Source organism: Nannobrachium achirus (genome assembly GCF_963921795.1).
Source record: "Nannobrachium achirus genome assembly, chromosome: 8".
In the NCBI taxonomy this organism is placed as follows: Eukaryota; Metazoa; Chordata; class Actinopteri; order Myctophiformes; family Myctophidae; genus Nannobrachium; species Nannobrachium achirus.
The window spans coordinates 55,380,924-55,406,723 of NC_137817.1; the positions used below are offsets into that span (position 1 = coordinate 55,380,924).

Consider the following 25,800-nt stretch of genomic DNA (forward strand, 5'->3'; position numbering starts at 1 on the left):
ATAAGCTTCATATCTGAATATCAGGGGATTAATTTTCATTCCACTCCAACATCACAACATCTGATTTAATTAGCTTGCCCTAATAAAGATGTGCTGACTGCAATAATCTGAGACATATGCACGCACGGCGCACGCACACGCACACGCACACACACACACACACACACACACACACACACACACACACACACACACACACACACACACGGTGCAAAGGAGACCATACATGGGACAGTGCAAGTATAGAAAACAACATCGAATTCTTTATTATATTCATAGAGTGGTCACTGTTGTTATTGTTATAATAATTTCCATGCTGATGAGAAGGTACACTGGTTGAAAAAAACAAACAAAAAAAACGAATCAAACAACCCCAAAATACTAAGAGACAGAGAAAGATAGAATGAAAGAGAGAGAGAGAGAGAGAGAGAGAGAGAGAGAGAGAGAGAGGCAGAGAGCATGCAATGAAAATTCACTTTGACGAGGACAGCGGTGTAATACTTATTCTCACCCATCCCACCCCACCCTAGCGTCCATCAGGCTTCACACACTTTAAAACAGGAGTGTATCACACACGTGGACTGCACAACCGAGCACAGAATAAGTTGATAATAATACATACATACATAGGCTACAGGCTACCAAATAAAAACTGTCAAATAAAAAGTACACTTTGTGAAATTATCAAAATATAGGCTATTATACTTTTTTTTTAAAGACTTAAAAGAGTATGTTTAAAAACAACCATAGCGTGTGGATTAGTGTAGAGTTAGTTTGCATGAGAACGGTTCCACGATCGTTGATGTTGTTAAAAGAGCGCATTTTCTAGACGACATAGTAAAGGCTGCACAGACGTGTATCAATAAAGCTCCTACTGTAAGATGATGTGTGAATAATAAACACTTTACAGAGCATTCCATGAGATCCCGCCCACGTTAGTAGTAAGACCACCTTTAAAAAGTCAACAGTCACTGAGACATATTAATGTAACTGTACATTCACTGTACAAAAAGACACACGTACACCAGCGAGTGTGTTGCTATTGAAGAGACAACAAACATAGGCCTACAGTGACACAGGCAAGGTGTTGGTAGCCTACTTATCATTAGCCTCTTTAGTATGGGGATATGAGATGAATGACGCTAGCTATACCAACATGTGGACACACACACAGAATAACAAATGCTCCACCATTATGTGTATGTTAAGACTTGAAATCTGCTCGTTCAGGAAACAAATAAAACATATGGGGAAACAAACAGGGGTCTAAAGAAATATTATTTCAGTACTGACAGCGGGCAACTCTAATGCCTCGTGCACACTACAGATATATAGTTGAACGTTTTGCTTGGTAATTCAATGTAATCTCAATGGAAACCAGCTTTAAAGATGCAGGAGATGCTCAGAACAAAGCTTTGAAAGCTTTAAAGCTGGTTTCCATTGAGATTACATTGAATTACCAAGCTAAACGTTCAACTATATATCTGTAGTGTGAATGAGGCATAAACCTGTCGTTTCAACTCGAGTCCTGGGCTCAGAGATAGCTTTACGTGGCACACACACCACTAGGTGAATGCAATTCACTAGCATAGCAGAAAAGAAAGTTAACATTTCCTAAAAAACTAAGTACCACTGCTCCATCTCACGAAAGCATCAGCAAAACCTGGCTGCCAACCACGAACTGTCTGAACGTCAGGCAAATCCTTTCACGTGAGATGGCAAGCACGTGAAGAGCAGACATGGATGACCTGCCTATGACATCCAATTTATCCTCCTAATATAATCGATCTACAAGCGGATAAGATCGGATAATACTCGGCGAGCGACACTGTCGTATGATGCATCTTACACCAGGCTTTAAGGACAACAAAAAAGCAGATCTACAAGCTGTAGATTGGCAGATCGGTAGATTGAAAAAGAACGCACCAAGTGCAAGTCTACTCAGTATAGAAGGTCTAAGTGGTTAAACTGAAGATCGATCGATTCCAAATATAAGTATTCCGAGGCACCCCTGGACTTGTGTCATGGCACCCGAGGGTGCCATGGCACCCACTTTGAGAAACACTGTTCTACATTGTGGTCCATCCATCCATCCATCTTCAACCGCTTATCCGGAATCGGGTCGCGGGGGTAACAGTTCCAACTGAGACTTCCAGATTTCCTTATCCTAAGCAACTTCCTCCACTCCCTCTGGGAGTATACAGAGGCTTTCCCAGGCCAGTTTGGAGATATAATCCTTCCATCTGGTCTTAGGTCTGCCACGGGGTCTCCTCCCAGTGGGACGTGCATCGAGGACCTTCCTAGGAAGGCGCTCGGGGGGCATCCGTACTAGATGCCCGAACCACCTAAGCTGACTCCTTTCCAAGTGAAGGAGCAGGTTCTACTCCAAGTCTCTCTCGGGTGATTGAACTTCTCACCCTATCTCTAAGGGAGATACGAGCCACCCTTCTGAGAAAACTCATTTCGGCCGCTTGTACCCAAGACCTTATACTTTCGGTCATGACCCACACTTCATGACCATATGGTGAGAGTTGGAACGAAGGTGTTTGAGCTAAACTGCACGGTAGCTAACAGGCAGCTATTCACTCAGATGAGAGTAATAATTTTATGGTGATCTCAAAGCTGAATCCACGGTGCAGTAAATACACAAACACACAACATTTGTCACAAACGGTATTACGTCTTAAAAGGAGCAAGTGCAGGAGCAACCCGCCAAGCATGTTGCTTTAGCCACGGTTTGGACCTACAGTACGATTAGATTCATCATACAAGCAAGTCTTAACGCTATCCAACGGTTCTGAATCCACAGAAATATGAATGTGATTTTCCCCTTCTACACTGTTGATTCCAAATTTCAACAGCCATATTTACTACATCATCAGCCAATGTGTTTTTCTTCCTTTTAACAAAAAACATAACATAATCTTCCTCAAAACCAGTAAAAGATTTAACAAAATTTTGCCAGTAGATGTTGTCACTCTCACACCCTGGTGCAGCCGACAGTACTGTAATATAGTTATATAACAATGATAAGTGATGTTTAAGATCCTCTCTGTATTAAGTGTGTTTTCAGTGTGCGGGTAGTAGGAACACATGACATGGACCACTGCCAAACACAGATACAGACACTTGCAGCTATACACTGCTTACATATTGATGTTTTCAATTATGCACGCAATCAGAGAGATTTTAAGATTAAGCACATGTAACATTAGGTTAAGTAGTCATTTCTTTTTTTGGGGGGGAGGGGGATATGCTCACGTTCACAAAACATACCAAAGTCTTATTTGCGTAGAGAGGAGAGGAGGAGAGAGGAGACAAGACGAGTAAGGGCAGGATAGAGGGAAGGTAAAGGAGAAGCATTTTAAATATCTAAATCAAGCCTGAAGATTTTATATTTTCATAAAAAAGTTGCTTTCTTACACAAATAAAGTCAAATATTTAGATGGAGAGGAGGAGGAGGGTACTGTTTGGTCTAGACACATAGAGCTGTATGACTTGATTATCATTCACATGTGTATTTTTTATATAAAGTATTCAACTTCCATCTGATTGTGTATTTATATATATATATTTATTGAGAGTACTTTTAAAGCTGAGAATGACTGAAGATGTTTGTTTGTGATATGAACACAATGGTAGGACTTTAAGTGATCATACTCGACTACAAAACAATATTCGCTATAGGAACAGGGCTGAAATTTTACGCTGAGTGGAAACATTTTCATTTCCGTGCTGCTGGCCAGTTTGATTAACATGACGTTAAATCTTCCAAGGGTATCATATGCATTTGTAACCCTACACACTTTACCATCATAATGGTGGTTTGCATTGGACATTATACTTCTTAATAATGACGGACATAATGTATTGAGTGTTCAGTCACAAATGTCATATTTTCTGCACTGTTGCTTAGATCTGTGTGTTTCCCATGCTTTCACATCTGCCTTTTGCAACTGATGCTACATTTTGGAATCTATCGACTGTGTTTAGATTCAAGCCATGTCGAGCGTATAAAATCAAATCAAAATGAGACTGAATCTAAGGTAAACGAGATCTATTATATGTTTCCAAAAGAAAGGAAACATATCACTTGTCACTGGAGACCAAAAACACAATGGCAAAATTAGGCCTATTTGAAGTTCAAAAAGGCTATACAAGAAATGGTGAGAGAACCCTGAAAAATACGTATATATGTTTGACCCTGTTTTCTGTTTGACATCTGAGATGGCTCCTAACGTCATGGTAGAAAGGAGGCCTGTTATTACGGGAGACATGCTGCCATATGTCACCACAAAAAGAGCTGTCATCACCTTTTGTTGTCTCATGTATTTCTTTCTTTGTTGGTGAACCAATAACAAAAAACTAATATCTAATGTTGTTGCCATTTTGTTGAACATTTTCCAGATAGGCGGCATATTGTGCTAAATGTATTCTCCGTCGTATGATGACGATGTGTCTCACACCGAAAACATTGTAGATCTAAATCTGCTATTTTCGATGCACGACGCCATCGTGCGATGAAGTATGAATCGGACATAGCGTCCTTTTCAATGAAACTCTGACACAATTCTTTCTCAAACCAAAGCTGGCAGAAATGACTACAGAGAACCGTATGGTCTCTAACACGCAAAACTACAGTATTTTGCAGAAAACCAGACTTAAATACGGTAGTTGTTAATAGTCAAAATAATTCTCTGTGTGTTTTCACCATCCGACGGGAAGGGTCGACATATTACATCAGGCCACGTCAAATCATGTCTTTAAACTGTCCATCACAGAGAATATTCAAAATTGATTTACTTTTAATACTTTGCCGTCAACCATATAACACCAATCGCACCCATCTGGCACCTAAACAGAATGAGACGAACCATGGAGTGTTTCACCCTATTTGTACTATTCAACCCAAGGATGGCAGCAGCAGGATAGAACTTGTACTGTAGCAGCGTGAGCAGCATTAGCCTCCTTGTAGACGACCTTGACACAACTAATCCAACAGAGATTTGTAAGGGAAACAAGCTACAGTATATACGACAGTTTAGCAAAAGTGAGCAGTTTAGAACTCCTTAAAAAACTAAAGTGGGACAAATTATATAGGTTGAAACTGTAGGGATTTGGGGAGGACCGCTTTCGAAGGAGTACTTGGATTGATTACATAAATGATCTGATTCTCTGTGTGTTTCACAGAGAACGCAGGACATTTTGCTGTTTTGAGACACAAGGCACTAGATCTTGCTATAGAATGGAAGCTATGGATGGACTGGAGTGAAGGAGAGGAAGAGAAGGAGAGGAGGGAATTAGGGAAGGAGGGACGGACACATGGACGTATAGTCCAACCACGACGACCGACGTTTGACTTTGGAGAACACGGCGATGATGAGTCTGAGACGGTAAAAACCAAAGCGAAAGAATGAGCGATGAGCAGAGAGACTGGCGTGGTGGCGGCGGCGGAGGAGTTAGGACTGCATCTCAGCACGCAGCATCCACGGAAACCAACAGCAGAACAACAACCTGGGGGAGAACGGGAAGGATTAGGAAGATCTTGACCCCTTAATTTTAGGCCTGAACGCAAATCTGTGTAACTTTGGATTTTCACCACTTTAACCATTATTTTATGCTGTAACTGTTAAAAAATTGCAGATATACAAGCTCACAGCATGGCACAGAGTGCCAGAGACTAGAGGCCACCCAGAAGCAAATATTTGAGTTACAAATGTTCGCTTTTAAAAAGATATATTCAAAGATTTTTCTAAAATAGCAGATCTACAAGCTCACAGTGCGGCACTCTGTGCCGCGCTGTGAGCTTGCAGATCTGCTATTCCTTTAATAGTTAAAGCATTAAATAATTCTAGGCCTAAGACCTGAGGTTGATCCCAAAAATATCTTCTAAATCCTAATGTAGAAGAACGTTTCTATATCAGTGGTGCTCAAACATTTTCACGTCAAGGACCCTCAAAATTACGTACAGTATGTATATTTGGTCGTGGACAACAGAAATAGTTTTGCTCAAGGGACCCCCCCAGAAGCTAAGATTTGAGTTAAAAATGTTGGCTTAAAATTAACAGATTTGCACAAATCCTTTTTAAAAATAGCAGCGGCCGTGGCACCAAGTGACACGCTATGAGCTTGTATATCTGCTATTTTTGAATAGTCAAAATCTAAAATAATGGTTAAAGTGGTTAAAATCTATGGGTCCCCAGATGACAGTGAAGTGACAATTCAAAACATTAGCGTACCTGGATATGGAGCTCTCAGATGTAAGGTCTTTAGGAGAACGCATGGTATTGAAGTTACGCTTGGGCTGGGCCACTGCAGAACACACACACACACACACACACACACACGCGCACACGCACACGCACGCACACGCACACGCACACGCACACACACACACACACACACACACACACACGCACAGGTCAGGACATGGAAGAATATTGAAGATTTCATCGTTTCAAATGCTAAGGATAAAAAATAGTGTAAGGAATTTATAATTCTGTCCGGCAATGAATTCAATTTCTATCTCTCAAAAAGCAACACAACTTGTTGTAGCGTTGAACTGTCTCTCTTGAGCACAAGCGTGCTCACACGCACGCACACACACGCGTACACGTCACACACACACGCAGTGGGCTGTACTTACTGGTGACCTGGTGCACTTTTTTCACCGTGTTGTTGTCGTTCTGCGAACCATCGACAGGACCTCCGATTCTGAGACGGCAACAAAACCATGTCACTTTACAATAAAACTGTACCAACACAACACTTACACTACAATAGTAACACTGCACCACAGGGGTCTTCAATGTTTTCAGGCCAAGGACCCCTTAGTTGAGAGAGAGAGAGATGAAGCAGGGACCCCCACAACCTTTTCATAGATTCCATATAGTTTCATTGTTTGACAGCAAGATCATCAGTGTATCTTGAATTCATGTCAATTTGTGTTGTCAGATATTTAACCACTTGAATACCTAATAAACTTTCACCATGTAATTAATCGGCTCTTTTCCCCTCTACCCCAAAGTTCTTTGCCAAAAATAGCAGATCTACAAACTCACAACGCCTCGCGCTGCGAGGCGTTGTGCGCTTGTAGATCTGCTATTTTTGGCTAAAGTTCTCAGAATAAGGACACCAGGGTTCAAGTGAAAAAGGGGGAAACATATTCTATCACACAAAGATTTGGAGGACGCCCTGTAGTAACTCTTGAGGAGCCCCTAGGGGTCCCGGACCCCCTGTTGAAGACACTTGCTGTACCAACACAACACTTTGAAGGTATCTCGTCTCCTTACCTCTGGACACGGGAGGGTGGGGCGAACACGCCATACTTAGGCAGACAGTTGAAGTAGCGAACGCCGAACACCGAGCCGTCGTGTTTCCCCGTCGGCTGGTCCAGTTCAACACCAAACCAGAAACCTGGAAACACGCACACAGACACAAGCACGCACGCACGCACGCACGCACGCACGCACGCACGCACGCACGCACGCACGCACGCACGCACGCACACACACACACACACACACACACACACACACACACACACACACACACACACACGTTTGTATTGTAATACAAATGTCATTTCATTGTGATTCTATGCTTTTTCTTTAAAAGAAGTCGAAAATAGTACAGTAGATCTACAACCATTTCTCCAGGAAAATCCCCAGGACCTGGAAAATCTTCATCACAACGTCTATTTATCACATTCTACAACCTTTCACAGGTATTGCGATAGAGTCAAGTACACACACAAACACCCGAGCACACGTGATCAGCCATAAACGGTAAATGGACTGCATTTATAGGATATGGCGCTTTTCTCCAAGGCGCTTTACAATGTACTTAACATTCACCAATTCACACACCGATGGTGGAGGAAACCGTGCAAGGCACCAACAACCTGCTCATCGGTGTCTTGCTCAGGGACGTGCTGGGCCCCTGATTCAGCCCGGGAAAAAGAGTTGGAGAGGCCCTCATTGTGCGCTAGAGAGAGAGATCTCTCTCTATAGCGCTGCTGCTACTCAAAGATTTGCCATTTCAGATCATGACAAGTGACAAGCCAGTGGGCCAATTACATGAGTTATATTTCGTCGTTGTCGGGTGGAAACCTTGTATGTCCAAAACTGCTTGTTTTGTATTTATCATTTAAAAAATGATTTAAACTAGTGAAAACAGCCGATCTACAAGCACACAACAGCGAGGCGTTGTGTGCTTGTAGATCTGCTGTTTTCACAACTTTTGTGCGACAGCCTTTTATGATGAAGCAGGGCTTTGCTTTGTGAGAAAATGTACAAATTTGAAACTTGGAGATACAAGGTTTCTGCCCGACAGTGACGATTTACTTTGTTGGCCGCCCAGCCCCCAAAATGGAACGAAGGCCATCATTTTATTTAATCTTTTTTCCTAATGGCCGGCCTGGACCGGCCCGGGAATGAACCGGCCGTTCGGGAGTTGTCCCGCTTTTCCCAATGGCCAGCACGTCCCTGGTCTTGCTCAAGGGCACTTCGACACGACACTGGAACCTTGGGATTCTGGCTCTACCTCTCCAGCCACTGCCGCCCCGATAAAATCCAGTCCATCTCTTAACTTCTGTAGAAAAGCTACACTTGTTTTGACGTCCCACACCCACACTTGCTGATAAGAACAATAAGGCCATTACACTTTTAATAACAAATGACAATGATCATCCTCTGTATCGCTACTTCCACCTCATGCCATCGGGGCAGAACCCTGAAGTGGAACAAGGGTCGTCTTAGCAGGAGTGTTGTCCTCTCGGCCATCTCTGCACTAAACAAACTGCCCCGTCGATATGATTGTTTTCTGTCTACAATGGAGACCTCATGTTTTGTCTTTGTGATGTGTTGTTACATGGTTATGTGTTGTTCTTGTTGTTTTCGAACAGATATGTGAAGACAAATATCCCTTCGGGGGACAATAAATATTATTATTAAGATGCTGTAATCTCCCCACATACAACAACAACAACAACACACCTGGGGCAAAGTCTGTCTTGCCGTAGAAGCGCACGATGCCGTTCTTCTGTCCCGCCACCAGGACCTGGTCTCCCACCTCCACGTTGAGCCCGTCTGGGTCCAGACTGGCCAGGGAGGTCTTCTTCTTCTTCTGGGCTGAGGAGGGGCAGGAACACAACAATGATAGTACAGGGGTAGGCAACCTTAGGCACGAGGGCCAACATTGGCACAGGGGAGGGTGATCACTGGCACACTGGCAGAAGTGTGTGAGAGAGGATTTTTTATTTTAAAATTAAATACTGTATTGTCTACACTTGGTCAATTAAATTAAGTCACCCAATTTGCAACAAATTACATGCTGCACATAATTCTACATTCATTAGAATTCTGAACTTTGATTCTATAAATGTCTTCTAAATCCTTCTTCTACATCAGAGGTTCTCAAACGTTTTCACGTCAAGGACCCTCAAAATTACATGCATTTGGCCGCGGACCCCCATCTCAAAATATGTTGTGTTACTGAGGTTAGGATTAGGGTTTGGGTTAGAGTTTGGTGGTCGATCCAAAGGGTGTTCTACCTAATGACATTTGTTCTCCGCATTTTACTCTTGGAGCCACGCTGGGGAATAATTCTTTGTCTAACCAATCCAACCCTTGATGCTGAGTGCCAAGCAAACAGGGAGGCACTGGGTCCAATTTTTACAGTCTTTGGTATGACCTGGCCCGGGGATCGAACCCTGACCCCCCAGCCACACGTGAAGTACCTACCTTTCTCTTTCTCCTTCTCCTTCTCCTTCTTCTCCTTCTTGGCCTTGGAGGAGATTCGTGAGGCCAGGTCCATGCGGGGGGTCCGGGGGGTGGAGGTGACGGAGGAGGGGAGCATGTCCGTCACCTTGTTGATCTTAGAGACCGGGGCAAAGAGACCTGGGAGAGAGAGAGAGAGACACACCAGACAGTCTTTCAGGAAAGGAAACCCTAAACAAGTTCTGAGTAGAGCTGTCACGATTACAACATCTGGACTCTAGTCCAGGGGTCTTCATCGTTTTCAGGCCAAGTACCCCTTAGATGAGAGAGATGAAGCAGGGACCCCCACAACATGTTCATAGATTCCATATAGTTTCATTGTTTGACTGCTGTTTTTGGCTAAAGTTCTCTGAATCTGGACACAAGGGTTCAAGTGGTTAAGAAAAAAAAAAAAAAAGTTTCTATCACACAAAGATTTGGAGGACCCCCTGTAGTAACTCTGAGGACCCCCTAGGGGTCCCGGATCCCCCTATTGAAGACCCCTGCTCTAGTCCCTACCAGTCGCTCAAGCGACTTCCTGCAGGCGCTCACAGTTCCATTTGCTCATACAGAGCTAGGCAAGGCAGCATTTTCTATCAGCGCTTTGCCGCTTTCTAACAATCCATGTAAACCAGGCTGTAGCTGATACTACTGTGTAGGCAGCATGCACTGTATGAGTTTATGCACTGTTGGCGTCGAGACCGGCTCAAACAACAGCTGGTTAACTTGCTGTGTGTATTATCAGTTTTTCTCTGTATGTTCTCAATCTCAATCTGTAAATATGCTTGGATGTTGGGTTGTATTCCCTGCAGCACAATTGGCAAGACAAAAACAAAAACGGAGGATTTCTAGCCCCTCTCAGTCTCAACATTGCGTCTGTGTCCTTGTTCTATATTTCGTTGGCTTGTTGCTCACGTCTGCTCTGATTTGCTCTGGCCAAACAACCGAGAAACCTATCATGATATGCCCAAAACAGCCAACGCTTTAAGAGTAATGTGTCTGTGGGTTTTATAAATATTTAACCAATGAAAAGTATGAATAAGTAACTAAATAATAAATACATAGGACACATAGGAACACAGGTTATTTTTTAGATTCCCTGTCCAGATGGTTTAAGGACTCCGACATGAAGCTAGGCGGGCGTGCGAGGCCGCCTTACCTAGTTTGGGAGGACAGATGAAGTATCGGACGCCTCCAACGCTGCCGTCATTCTTTCCCTCTGGTTCGTCCAGCTCCACTCCCACCCACTGACCACTGGCAAACTCTGTGGTCCCGCAGAACCTCAGGGTACCAGTCTGAGAGAGAGAGAGAGAGAGAGAGAGAGAGAGAGAGAGAGAGAGAGAGAGAGAGAGAGAGAGAGAGAGAGAGAGGGAGAGAGAGAGAGAGAGACAGACAGACAGACAAGAGACAGAGAGAGGGGTATAATAAAGAAAGAGAAAGGTGGAATAAAACAAATGAGAGATGGAGAGAAAGTTAGCAAGCAGTATATTTTTGGTGGGAGAGCAAAAGAAAAGCGGAAAAACTAAACCAAATGAGAAAGCTTTAGACACACAAAGCAGCAGCACAAAGCATTGCTACAGCACATAGCTTTAAGTTATGTATGTATTGTACGGTGTCAGGCAGCCAACGCTATGGACCAGCCTGGTCCATTAGCGTTAGAAGGAGTTCTCCTTAACGCCGTCCGCTGCGGCGCGTCCAAAGTCTGCACACTCTCTCGTCTGGTCTGAAAATAACAACAACTATTTCGCTACTCACCAAAACAAAGGTGTCTGTGGCGAGTTGAAAGCTTACTTTACTTAGTGGATGCACCCTGAGCCCCCCACCACACGCTTAAAATACATTTATAGGGCAAAAAGGAAACATAATCCACCGGATGGAGACACCATTTCTTCTAGTTTTTTACTATTTGTCCTCGCCATCACGGCGTCAGCTCACTACTGCCGCGCAGGTCAGAGGGCAATGCACCGCATAAACAGAGCATTAGTCTCGTTGGGTGTTATTCGGCTCTGCGACGTTGGAAGCGTTGTTTCATAAAAACTGTATAAAAACTAAAAAAAAAAAACTAAAGAGTGTCTCCAATTCTTTTTCATTTGGCCCTAGAAATGTATTTTAAGCGTGTGGTGGGGGGCTCAGGGTGTATCCACTAAGTAGAGTAAGCTTTCAACTCACCACATATACCTTTGTTTTGGTGAGTAGCGAAATAGTTTTTGTTATTTTCGGACCAGACCAGACCAGGTTCTCAACATAGCGTCATGGAGAACTCCTTCTAATTGACCACAGCTAGAGCAGAGAAGTGCACAGTGGGCATGTATTTGGTGAATCACAGTATGTGCATAATGTATGTTAGGGTTTCAGCAGGTATGCGTTAGGGACAAAGGCAGAAGGCCTGACCTCGATTAGTCAAATAGTCTTTGTGCTACTTTTTTTTTTGCATGATTCGACTGAGAGATTGGCCTAATTTGTTGTATTAATTAACTAATAGTTTGCCAACAATAGCATATATATCATGATTTATTAGTATGTTAAACCAGACATTAAGCAGCCCTACAGCCCAAATGGAATGATCCTCTATTGCATAACCCTTTTTTTGCACAAGTCGACTGAGAGATAGGCGTTCGAATCAGACTGAGCCGACTGCCAATCTCAGTTGAATCATGCATTATTCGACTACCAATCTAAATCTAAAATCTAAAATTCCACTTCTTTTCAGTCAAATGTTAGTCATCTGAAATGTTTTAGCCTTAGTCTCGTTTTAGACAACTAAATATCATTAAGATTCTTTTAGTCGACTAAATCTACAACATGTATTTTGGAGGACCTTGATGGCATTGTAATGCCTGATTTGACACTTCATTGAATACTGAAAATAGCAGATATACAAGCTTGTAGATCTGCTATTGTCAGAGTGCAACACAAAATAAGCCAAGTTCAACAAAATAGTGCGACCTAAAATAGGCCAATCGTATTTGGCCAATCAGATTCGACTACAGAAGTCCTTAGTCGTGGACAGGCCTAATACACACAGCAATATTATACAGTAATACATGTTACCGTACACACCTCATATCATTATGATACCTGCTTTACCACATGGAAGACCATGTTCTGAAGTTTATAAATAATAGAAACCAGCTTCACATATTCAGGAAGATGTGTACATTTACACACTGACTGAGTGACTGTCACCACATTCAGATTCTGAGAAGACAAATAAAATGCCTCAAGATCTTTGCATAAATAAACGGTTTTAGTATGATTTAGTCTAACAGTTTCCTGATGATTAGTTAAGACAGTGGTTTTCAACCTTTTCAGGCCGCTGATATTTTAACTGGGGATCCCTCCCACCCTGACGAGCACTAAGAGTTGAGGCATTACATTTTGTATAACATGGTTGTATTGTGAAAATAGCAGATCTACATGCTCACAACGCCTCGCGTTGCGAGGCGTTGTGAGCATGTAGATCGGCTATTTTCACAATTTCTGCCTCTAATATTTGACAATTTGGCCAATGTTTAATTTGTCATTTTAGAGGTATTAAAAAGTCTTAAATTGTCACTTTAGAAATGTGCAGATACCCTCTATACACTTAAACTTTGTTGGTTTGTTTACTGCCAAGTGCGAAAACAATGTTGCACATTGAGCTAATCATCTGGGGACCCCCCAAAATAATTTGGGGACCCCCTGGGGGTCCCAACCAACAGGTTGAGAACCACTGAGTTAAGATGTCTACTGGGACTGTCCCCTAAGACAACACGAAAAGAAAGAAAGAAGAAAGAAAGAAAGAAAGAAAGAAAGAAAGAAAGAAAGAAAGAACACAAATCCCAGACAAAAACCTATAGATTTAGTAAAAGTTCCTTCCAGCAGGTGGCTGTGGTAGAGCAGGTGTCACAGGTGCGAGGAATGGAATCGGTGCAGGTTGTTGCCAAAGTTCACGCCCCTCGCGGTTTGGGAGCTTTTGTTTGCATGGGTAAAGTTTACAGACAGTACAGTTTCATGACGGTATACTTTTCACTGGTACAAGGTCAACTAAAAGGATACCTAAACTAAAGCTTTTGTGCTTTTTTGTTTCAATTGGGGTCCTTTTTAACTCTATAACATATAGAATGATGTGGTAAAACACATTGCAAATTTGGTAAGGATAGGTTATCTTTTACCAGTTTCGAGTGTGTGTTTCTCTTTGCATAAGAAGTGTTTGGTTTTTTATTGGGTGTAACGGCATTTTAAGCAGTGATAGCTGAGTGGTTAGTGTCCATACCTAGGACTCCAGAGGTCCCAGAAGTCGCAGGTACGATTCCCCGCTCCAGCTATCACTGCTCCCCTCCCCCGCGCTCCTTGTGGGCAGCGCTAGGTTAAGCTGAAAACTGAATTTCCCTTGTGGGATGACGTAGGTAAATTCTTTTTTCTCTTCTTTCTATTTTCATAAAATACCAAAGAAGTGTTCCCTTCGCCTCCCTTCTGCATCGCGCAGTGACTGGGGCAGTGGGGGGGGCGTGAACTTTGGTAACAACCCGGTACGATTCCACTCCTGGCGTCACAGGTTGACCAGGTGGGTGTACCGTCCCGTCCAGTCCAGTCCATACCAACCTGTGCAGGAGGGCTTGGAGAAGAGCTGTCTTCACTGCTCTCGTCTTTATGGAGCTACACAGTGAGAACAGACCGTTCAGTCCACCCACAATGCACCACCTCACACGCTACACCCACTAGCCATGGATCACAACACGGCCATCTGTCACCATACACCGTCACGGATGCAACCTCAACCTGGCGCTTGCACTTTGGGTGCAAGCGCCAAAAAAACTTTGGGTCCTGTACGTCCACGTAAACGTTCAGATTTCAAATCTGAACGTTTCAACTCATATCTTCCGTATTGTTAAATAAAAAGCGTGTGGAGCTGTGCAGAGCTAGAACCAGAGGGAAGCTTGTTTTTTTCTGCAGAAGAATTATTGAACGGGATGGAGGAGTCTGTTTTGTTTCTGGGTTATTTCTGTATATGCACTCGTCTCACAGCAACCGAGGATCGCTCGGACTGTACATAACGGCGATATTAATCAGGTTAATAGATCTCCGTCTTTTAATAGATCTCTGTGGAGTAAGAACTTTATTTATTTGAATTCAGAATGTAAATGTACGGGCAAAAAGGGATAAAGTGCAAAAAAAACAAGTTGAAGTTTTCATGGGCTCCCCAGATGCTACTCAGTGAGAACAGACCCATTCGTGTCCACACCCACAATGCCACACACGCACGCTACCCACCAGAGTCCGAACCGACAACGCCTAATCGGCTTGCATACTGTAGATCGTCTATTTTTGGCCATACAACACTGTCCCATTTGGTTGACCTCGATTTTGTGGGGAAAAGCTTTCGCTGAAAATAACCGATCGACAAGCTCGTGAGCGTTGTGAGCTTGACGATCGGCTATAATCCTGCGAAAGCGGATGCTGGGGTTTAAGTGGTTGAGAATATGGGCCTTTCAACCGACAATCAAAAACTTTGGGTTGCACTGTATTTATATGTATTGTACCTCCGAGTTTAAAGGACAGCTTTGTTTTTTTTACAACAAGGGTTCATATTTTAGATTTGTAATTAGACAAAAGAAAAGATGATAGAAAGCAGATGACTGCTTTCTATTGTTTTAGCGATTTTAATGATTGATTTCAGTGGTTGGGGAATGCGTACAAGTGGCTAAATATGAATTTTTAGACATGATGCACTGCAATCTTTCATGGGCAGATGTGACTTATGGGGGCTAGTAGTGTTACTGTAAATGGTAATACAGAAAACACCAACTTAATGGGCCCGATTCATCAAGCACTTTACGGCCAAATTACACCCATATCTTGATCTTACCGGCATTTAGGACAATTCCCAAGTTAGGGGTCGGATTCAGCAACGTTCTTTTGTCAGGGATTTTGAAGGAAAGACAGAAATATATGCCAGATTTAGTCACTTTATTTACACTATGTTTACGGCAAGATTGATGAGTCGGGTCCATTGTGTCTAAATAGACTTATTTAGAATTGTACGCATAGCCCCAACCACTGAAATCAAAATAGCTAAAATGGCTAAAACGATAGAAAACAGTAAATGAAAACATTTTAACACTCATCTTTTCTTTTCTCTAATTACAATCTAAAATATGAGCCCTTGTTGTAAAAAAACAAAGTTGTCCTTTAAAACAGGGGTCTTCAACGTTTTCAGGCCAAGGACCCCTTAGTTGAGAGAGAGATGAAGCAGGGACCCCCATAACCTTTTCATAGATTCCATATAGTTTCATCGTTTGACAGCACAATCATCAGTGTATTTTGGATTCATGTCAATTTGTGTTTTCAGATATTTAACCACTTGAACTGTCAATACTTAAAGCTATACTGTTTAAGTTGCTCAACTTGTGGTCAGTAGCTCTATAGCAAACCTCGGTCGCGTCCGCGTCTTTCGGCCGTTTTTCGGTTCTCACACCCCGTCTGCCTCCACCTCGCCGAGATCTATCTTTTGAGGGGTCCCTGGTTCCTGTGCGTTCAGCCATTCCGGAGATACACTCCTTCACCCATGCTTCACCGTGCACCCGAGTATAGAGACACACGGGAGACTACAAATATGGCCGCCCTAGCGACCCCACTCCAAGATGCGCTGTGATTGGCCGGCAGTGTATAACCCTCGCTGTGATTGGCCGGTAGTGTGATGACGTAATTTTGCCGCGAAAACCGGGGCCCGGTCAGGATCATAGAAAACATATAAAGAGAAGGCTTTAGAAGCTGAAAATAACGGAGTGGGTGTTCTAAAACTTTAGCGATTTAACAGTTAGGACAATTTTAAGATTTGTTTTATAAAAAAAGTTACATGGTATAACTTTAATAAACTTGACCTTTCACTCTGTACTTAGTCTGCTCTTTTTTCCCCTCTACACCAAACCGCTTTGCCGAAAATAGCCGATCTACAAGCTTGTAGATCTGTTATTTTTGGCTACAGTTCTCAGAATAAGGACGCTAGGGTTCAAGTGGTTAATGTAAAAATGGAGAAAAAAAAATCTATCACACAAAGATTTGGAGGACGCCCTGTAGTAACTTTGAGGACCCCCTAGGGGTCCCGGCCGGGCCCCCTGTTGAAGACCCCTGCTTTAAAACAAAACAAAACACACTGTGGTTTTGGTGTAGTGTGTACCTTCATGTCGTCCAGAACCACGCGGTCCCCCAGCTTCAGTCCCAGGGAGCTGAGCATCAGGTGTCCGGGGATGTTGTCGTAGTTGGGCAGGGTGGCCCGGGGCAGGTTGCAGCTCAGCGGCACCGCGTCCAGCAGCACCTGGCAGGGATCACACACAGTTTTACCAATTACAATTTACAAGTTAGGCATTTAGCAGACACTTTTAATCCAAAGCGACTTACAATAAGCAGGTAATACATCAATACAATTAGCAAGATAATATGTCAGTACATCAACAACAATATAACAATGCATAGGAATATCAATCTAGAAAAACAATAACATAGGTAGACCACGCATGTAATCAGTACAAAAATGATTCTAAAACCTAAAAATGCAATCTAGCTTCATGTATGGTCATTGAGGGGAGGGAATGTTACAGTAGTGCTATGGGTTTAGATGAGTCTTCCTTCCACGGCGGAAGCTAGGGAGTGAATCTGTAGTTCTAGGTGTGACAGGGAGTTTATTCCACAGTTTGGGGGCCAAGAGGGCAACTTGTCTAGGACGAGTGAATTTTTGTCCTGGGGTTTTTAGCGAGGGTTCTGTCAGAGTGAATTTAGAATGAATTTAGAAAAACTTTCCAGAATATTTAACACAACTTCCAGGCCTTCTGTATATCTCAGCTATATTTTCTGTCCATGCCTTACGCCTTATCCCTTACTTTGCCTTTATTTACTATTTTGAAAAACATTTTAAAACATTTTTGAATGGTTTGAAGTACAGGTATTTTAAAATGGTAAAAAAAAGTCAAAGAGTTTTAGGCATGGACAAAAATAGAGCCCTATATCACTCCTATGTGCAATGCCCAAAGACAGCAGTGTAGCAAAAATAAAGCATAGACTAAAGCAAAAGATTTGTCACGAAATTTGGAATGGAATTATACCATTCTATATAGAATAGTATTAATTTCGTGCCAAATCTTTTTCCACACCACCTATCCTATGGCATAGGCTCAGGCTATGGCTCACCACGTTGTGAGCTTGTAGATCTGAGGTCTGAGACACATTAGGCTGCAATCACACAGCCCGTTGGGGGAAAATGTTGGGGGACCCTGTACCTGTTTCAGCTCCTTGGCCACCATGGCCGCCTCTGCCTTGTCCAGAGTCATGTCCATGGGGTCGGGGACCACGTCGGCCGGCCCCTGGCCCTTCTCATTCTGACAGAGAGAGAGGAAGAGGAGGAGGAGGATGAGAGAGGGGGCAGGAGAATGGGAGGAAGAGAGATTGAGGATTAAATGCAGTAAAAGATTAGATTGATAAAGAGTTCCTATCGCTACTGTACAGTATATCCTTATACAGAAGGATGGCACAGCAGAATGAACTAGAGAAAATCTAACCAAGTGCGCGCGCGTGTGTGTGTGTTAGAGCTGGGATACCCGACCGAAATCCGACGGGACCCGACAAGCCCGACGGGCTCGGGCTCGGGTCGGACGCATTTTCACAATTAATTGTCGGACGTCGATTCGGGTCGGACATAATTTTGATTTATAGAAAATAAACTGTAAAACGATACAACTATTGTCTCTGTGTGTGCTATTTCCTTGTCTTTCTGGTGCACTGCACGTGACTACGCTCAGTGCGTTGTCTTGACAACCATGCACATGTTCATGGGGAAAAGGAATAAGTGGGAGTGTCATATGTGACAGAGAACAAACAAACAAACAGATACACGAGAAGAAAAGGCGAATGAGTGAGATAATGTTGCCGCCAGCCGAGATAAAAGTTAACTTGTCTACGGGAAAGTTTAAAGCAATTGAAAACGAAAGAGGGAAATCAGCGGTATGGACGCATTTCAACGTAGTTGTCAACGCAGACATAATTAAAAAGTCCGATGTTGAATGTAGCCTAAGCCTAAAACCCATAAACCATAATGGTTGGATTAATAATAGTTTTTGATTAAGAAAGACGGCCAAGGCCGCTGTTACGTGGACTGGAGTTTGTGGACGCTGGATATTAAAAGCAGAGCAGATGTCAGATTCGTCTATGCTGGTAAGACTGAATACATTTTGATATTGATTGAACTGTGGAAAAGGTTTGTGTGTGAATACTTTATTAACAGTTTGTAAAAGAGGATTTTAAGTGTGTGACTGCAGCGAGTCACTGACAGCAGTCAGACCAGTCACCAGACGCGCAGTGCACGTTATAGCCTATTATTTAATATCAACGTAGCCTACTTATGTAATTATCTAAAACACTTTCACAAGCCACAATGTGGCTTAATATTATTAAGGGTAACAAACAGGCACGCTGCATGCACTCACTGCACATTATAACACGTTTGCTAGTGAGTGTAAATGCAGTGGCTTCCTCAAAGAAAAAGAAACGAGGCGAAAAAGCGTTGAAAACATAAGGTTCGGGCCTCGGCTCGGGTCGGACGCTTTTTCATGATTAATGCTCGGACGTCGACTCGGGTCGGACAGAAAACTGTCGGACACAGGTTCGGGTAGGACAGAAAAAATGGGCCCGATCCCAGCTCTAGTGTGTGTGTGTGTGTGTGTGTGTGTGTGTGTGTGTGTGTGTGTGTGTGTGTGTGTGTGTGTGTGTGTGTGTGTGTGTGCGTGCGTGGCTGTGTGCGTGGCCATGTGTGTGTAGCAGACTATAAAGATCATGTCTGCCATTTAGGGTGAAATTTGGATGAAATCTGAAGGAGTAATATAAAAACAGGGTAGCACTTTATAATGAAGTACCTCAATAAAGGCTAATTAACAGCTAATAAGGCACTTATTAACAATGAATTAACAGCTAATAAGGCACATTAAGTCCTAATAGTGCATTTATAAACCCTTTACTATGCACTTATTATGAGATCAATTAACACTAACAAATCCTTAATAAAATCTTTATTATAACAGTATAAACAATTAATTAAGCCTTTATTAACACTTTATTAGGCAATTTAAAGCCACCTATTCTAAAGTGGGAACACATCGGGTACACCCGCCACTCTGACATGTCGGAAAGGAGACATGTCAGAGTGGCGGGTGTACCCGATGTGTTCCCACTTTAGGATAGGTGGCTTTAAATTGCCTAATAAAGTGTTAATAAAGGCTTAATTAATGACTTGTTGTTGTTTATACTGTTATAATAAAGATTTTATTAAGTATTTGTTAGTGTTAATTGATCTCATAATAAGTGCATAGTAAAGGGTTTCTAAATGCACAATTAGGACTCAACCGACATGTCAGAGTGGCGGGTGTACCCGATGTGTTCCCACTTTAGAATAGGTGGCTTTAAATTGCCTAATAAAGTGTTAATAAAGGCTTAATTAATTGTTTATACTGTTATAATAAAGATTTTATTAAGGATTTGTTAGTGTTAATTGATCTCATAATAAGTGCATAGTAAAGGGTTTATAAATGCACTATTAGAACTTAATGTGCCTTATTAGCTGTTAATTCATTGTTAATAAGTGCCTTATTAGCAGTTAATTAGCCTTTATTGAGGTACTTCATTATAAAGTGCTACCAAAAACGGTTTTACATAAGTCGGCCTCCTGGTGGCACTATTTAGAAATAGCCTCCAATAACCTCCATCTCAGGTCGGCTATCTTCGGTGCTTGACACCACACTGAACTAAGCAAAATCAAGTCAGGTTCTACACAGAGAGGGTAAATGTTTCAACATTAGATGCTGCATTCAAGTTCAGGAAAGATTGGACAAGGCAATTCTCTTTAATGCTGCCTTCAGGTATGCCATGGAAAGAGGGCATTTGCATTTCTTTAACCATAGTAAAAACTGCATTCATGGTCTGGAGAACAGCACTTTTTACAGACCGATAAAAGGGCAGGCGCTCAAGCCCCCTTTGATATCTATGTGTGCACGTGCCTGGTTGTCTGGCTACGCGAGACTAGTCAGTGACTGAACAGGGACGTGACATCAGAGTGTACAGTAAATATGCACAGAACAGAAGGTGGTTGTGTCCTCACCCTGACGGTGGGGTTGGCTCCGTGCTCCAGCAGACATTTGACGGAGCCCAGGCAGAGGTTGGAGGCGGCGATGTGCAGCGCCGTCCCGTGGTGGAAGTCACTGCAGGTGGAGTTCAGCACTGCATGGGGAGAGCACAGAGAACACGCATAGGGAGTCCTTCAGTTTACCAGCCAAAGTTTACATGAACCCAGAATTATTGAATGCTTTAGCAATTGAAAAATAGCAGATCTACAAGCTCACAGCGCAGCACCGAGTGCCGCGCTGCGAGCTTGTAGATCTGCTATTTTTGAAAAAAGTCGTGAAAATGCGTGCAAATCTTTGAATATGTATTTTTAGAGCGAACGTTTGTAACTCAAATTTTGCTTCTGGGGGGTCCCTGGAACTAGATATTTTGAGATGCGGGTCCGTGGCCAAATAAATATCAGTTTGGGGGTCCTTCACATGAAAAGGTTTGAGAACCACTGGCATAGTAGTCTCTCAAGAACAGACTAACTGAGCTCCAGTTAAGTGAAAAGGACCTTTTCTTTGACGATGGCTGGCCAGATTGCTGACATAAAAACATAGGTTTTTAAAAAAAAACCTTAGAAGGATTCAAAAGACACTTATAGAATCGGGTAAAAATTCTAATTTTCACGATTTTTCAAAAATAGCAGATCTACAAGCTCGCAGCGCGGCACTTGGTGCCGCGCTGTGAGCTTGTATATCTGCTATTTTTCAATAGTTAAAGCATAAAATAATGATACACAATGTGTACCCGTTCTAAATGGGTTAAAATGCTTTTACATTATTATTATATTTTATTTTAATGTTTTCAAGGTTCAAGGTTCACTTTACTTGTAATTTACATGAATGAAACAAAAATCGTACTCAGGACCAACAGTGTACAATAAAATAACTATCGGATAAAAAATCTTAAGCATTGAAATCCTAAAGTGCAGTGAACACTAGCGCCTATTGCTACAGGATGGGTCGAATGCTGGGGAGACATTTCACAGTGTATGCTAGATACGCAGTAACAAATACCGCAAAGGAGTGGGGAACAAAATATGATTAATTATTACAGTTTCGGAGGGTACAGTAAGCAGAGAAGACAGTGTAGGAGAGACAGACAGCAGGAAAGCAGAGGAGGGAGGCTGAATGTGAGCCAATGCAGGGGTGTCGCACCAAATTCTGGGCCCTGGGTATAAGTATTCACTGTGGGCCTCCCATGAATGTTCTTCATAGGGGGAGGGGATTTAACCCATCTAGACTGGGAACGCATTATTACGCATTATTTTGTGCTTTAACTATTGAAAAATAGCAGATCTACAATCTCTTGTATATCTGCCATTTTCAATAGCTAAAGTATAAAATAATTAGGGCCCCTCCACCGTGGGCCCTAGTAACTCAGTCGCACTTTTCCCCCCTTGTGACAGCCCTGGAGCCAGGCCCTGAAGGACTACTGTACTGTATGGCGGTGACAATGTGAATGTCCCAACCACAGCACCATTAATGGGCATTGGGCCCACACATCATTTTTTATGACGCCCCATTAAAGCTGCTCAACCACCACAACAACTACCATGTTGGGGTTTAAGTGGCTGACATCTCAGGAGGCCCTAGAGGTAACTAGGATAGCAGAATGTGGCGCTTCAACAACACTCTGAAGCGCGAAAACAGCAGACCAACGAGCCGCTGTGAGCTTGTAGGGTGTCTATTTTCGAACGCGTGGCACCGCCGTCAGACGAAACATAAGTTAAAGGGGAACACAGACCGACTGCGGACAGTCCTGCCGGCCATTTTTCACCGTGCGGCAACGCCTGGAAATAGAACAGTGGAGCGTATCGGAGCAGCGGGCGAGGCGTGAATGTGCGCCTCCACGATTCTGATGCTGCCGGTGTGGGTAGGTTCATTGATATTAATGGGGGAGGCTGTTTTGACGCGTGCCGTCCACAGCCAGTGTGTGTCCCCCTTTAGCCTTTATTCAGGTCAACTGGCCTAAATGGCAAAGTAAGTCTGATTTAAAATGTACGGTACATCATTCCATTGTAAGTTTGTTTTATTTTTTATTTCTTCCTTTCTTTCTTTCTCTATATATGTCATTTTACATGAATGAAACAAAAATCGTACTCAGGACCAGCAGTGTACAATAAAATAACTATCGGATAAAATCTTGAGCATTAAAATCCTAAAGTGCAGTGAACACTAGCGCCTATTGCTACAGGATGGGTCGAATGCTGGGGAGACATTTCACAGTGTATGCTAGATACGCAGTAACAAATACCGCAAAGGAGTGGGGAACAAAATGTGATTAATTGTTACAGTTTCGGAGGGTACAGTAAGCAGAGAAGACAGTGTAGGAGAGACAGACAGCAGGAAAGCAGAGGAGGGAGGCTGAATGTGAGCCAATGCAGGGGTGTCGCACCAAATTCTGGGCCCTGGGTATAAGTATTCACTGTGGGCCTCCCATGAATGTTCTTCATAGGGGGAGGGGATTTAACCCATCTAGACTGGGAACGCATTATTACGCATTATTTTGTGCTTTAACTATTGAAAAATAGCAGATCTACAATCTCTTGTATATCTGCCATTTTCAATAGCTAAAGTATAAAATAATTAGGGCCCCTCCACCTTGGGCCCTAGTAACTCAGTCGCACTTTTCCCCCCCTTGTGACGCCCCTGGAGCAATGCCCTGAAGGACTACTGTACTGTATGCCGGTGACAATGTGAATGTCCCGACCACAGCACCATTAATGGGCATTGGGCCCACACATAATTTTTTATGACGCCCCATTAAAGCTGCTCAACCACCACAACAACTACCATGGGACCGTGTTGGGGTTTAAGTGGCTGACATCTCAGGAGGCCCTGGAGGTAACTAGGATAGCAGAATGCGGCGCTTCAACAACACTCTGAAGCGCGAAAACAGCAGACCAACGAGCCGCTGTGAGCTTGTAGGGTGTCTATTTTCGAACATGTGGCACCGCCGTGAGACGAAGCATAAGTTAAAGGGGAACACACACTGACTGCGGACAGGCTGCCGGCCATTTTTCACCCCGCGGCAACACCTGGGAATAGAACAGTCGGTGTGGGTATAGGTTCATTGATATTAATGGGGACGGCTGTTTTGACAGCTGTCTTCTGTCAGTGTGCTCTCCAGCATTAAATACTGATAAAATGTACTTTGCTCAAGGTCACTTCAACACGATATGTTGCTGTTCCAGGTATTAAACCAGCGACCATGTGTTGGAACTTCGTACAACACAAGACATGAGATGTATTCATGTTTTTACATGACTGGCCTTTACCATAAAAGGGATGCAAATAATGGTAGAGGTGTGTGGCGGTTTATTTCTACGATCAGTTTAAACCAGTTGTTCTCAACCAGTGGTCCGGGGACCACCAGTTGTTCTTGAGGGGTTTCCAGGTGGTCCCCAGCTAAATGATGGAGAGTTGGTAACCAAATGGAGCCTTATAGATCTTTATCTCTTGAGAGTGTAAACTTATTGTTAAATGTCTGCATTCCTTAATTTAAAAGAAGTCTACACAGTTAGAGAATGTAGAAGAATTGTTATTTTGATCAATGTGTGCCTGTTATCTCTCCCATGGCAATCTGGCTAGCCATCGTCAAAGAAAAGGGAAAACAGCGCCCTCTCTGTTTTGTTCCTCAGCTCAGTTAGTCTATTCTTGAGAGATTACTCCTATATGGTACCACATCAATACAGCATGGAATTGAGGACAAGTACTTACCCAAGACAACAAAATATTCAAAGTTTTGGGTTTGAGAGGATAAAACTCATCAAATGGTGGACTGCGGCTCAATATTATGTTGAATAAATAATGGCCCTTGATATGAAGAGGGTTGAAAAACAATAGACACATTTGTGAGGAGAGAAGACCACATGAGAAGTCAATATAGAAGGGTAATCAAAATGACACTGGATTAACACCGGTGTCTCCGTTAGGGATGGAGCTCGTTAATTGTTATTAACCTTATCGACCTTATCGATCCTGCTTATTGAGCCGGGCTTTTATCGGGTCCACTATTGAGCGTTTTCAATTATACAACAGGTAGTCAGGCTCTCAGGGTAGAACAGGCTCTCTAGTGCAGATAATGAGCACTACTATAATGAGTCTCATCAAAGATTTCAGCTGTGCTGGTGAGAAAGAGCTGAAGCTCTCCCTCTGCCCACACTATGCTAGGCGGCTAGGCTAGCAGTTTTCATGTGAAGTTCAGGGACATAAGCCCCTTTTCCACTGGCCCAACTCCAGACCACTCCACACCACACCGCCCACTTGTGCCAGGTTTTCCACTACAAAGACCTGGGTAGAGTGGTGTGAAAATGGTACTAAACGGGGTACTAAAAAGTATCCACTCTAGAGTAGGTCTGAGCTAGGCCAAACAGGGCCAAACACATCATAATGACTGATCACTCACTGGATTTTCATTTAGACCACCAGGATAGAGTTGTAATACATGATAATAGATTCTATTGTGTTATAACCACTATTATAATCTATTATAGTGTATTATAATTATCATAGTAATACATTAATACTTTATAATGTATTATAATCACAGTTATAATCCATTATAGTGCATTATAATTAGGATAGTTGTAATACAAATCTATTATGTATTATAATCACAGTACTTTTGTGTAATGGAAAATGTAGATATTTTTATGTACCAGTGCGGTATGGTGTGGTGTAGTGTGGTGTGGTGTGGTGCTAAAACTGCAGTCGAAAAGGGGCTAAAGTAGCTAAATGAGGCGTTAGAAAAATAACAAATTCCTATCTAATATCTTAATTTCAATTAAATGAAGTTGACGTGTTTCTTTTTTAAAGGTTAACTGTTGTATAATCGCAATATTACACTTGAGGGTCTGCCCTATCACGGTTGCACTTCAGCCCTGCCTACGGAACTCGCCCTCGGCTCC

The 25,800-nt window shown here is 42.8% G+C and overlaps 1 protein-coding gene across 1 annotated transcript in view; it reads right to left on the bottom strand.

Annotated features, from left to right (window-relative positions):
* Positions 1-5,459: 5,459 nt before the first annotated feature.
* clip3 (CAP-GLY domain containing linker protein 3) overlaps positions 5,460-25,800 on the bottom strand; it is a gene marked incomplete at both ends in the record, with an annotated part of 33,937 nt that continues 13,596 nt past the window's right edge. The window contains 10 exons of the mRNA XM_080732211.1: positions 5,460-5,514; positions 6,240-6,312; positions 6,647-6,714; positions 7,293-7,416; positions 8,997-9,131; positions 9,744-9,899; positions 10,918-11,053; positions 16,918-17,055; positions 18,014-18,112; positions 20,881-20,999. Of these exons, the coding sequence (XP_080588337.1) occupies positions 5,460-5,514; positions 6,240-6,312; positions 6,647-6,714; positions 7,293-7,416; positions 8,997-9,131; positions 9,744-9,899; positions 10,918-11,053; positions 16,918-17,055; positions 18,014-18,112; positions 20,881-20,999 (1,103 nt within the window). The remainder of the gene's footprint in view (positions 5,515-6,239; positions 6,313-6,646; positions 6,715-7,292; positions 7,417-8,996; positions 9,132-9,743; positions 9,900-10,917; positions 11,054-16,917; positions 17,056-18,013; positions 18,113-20,880; positions 21,000-25,800) is intronic.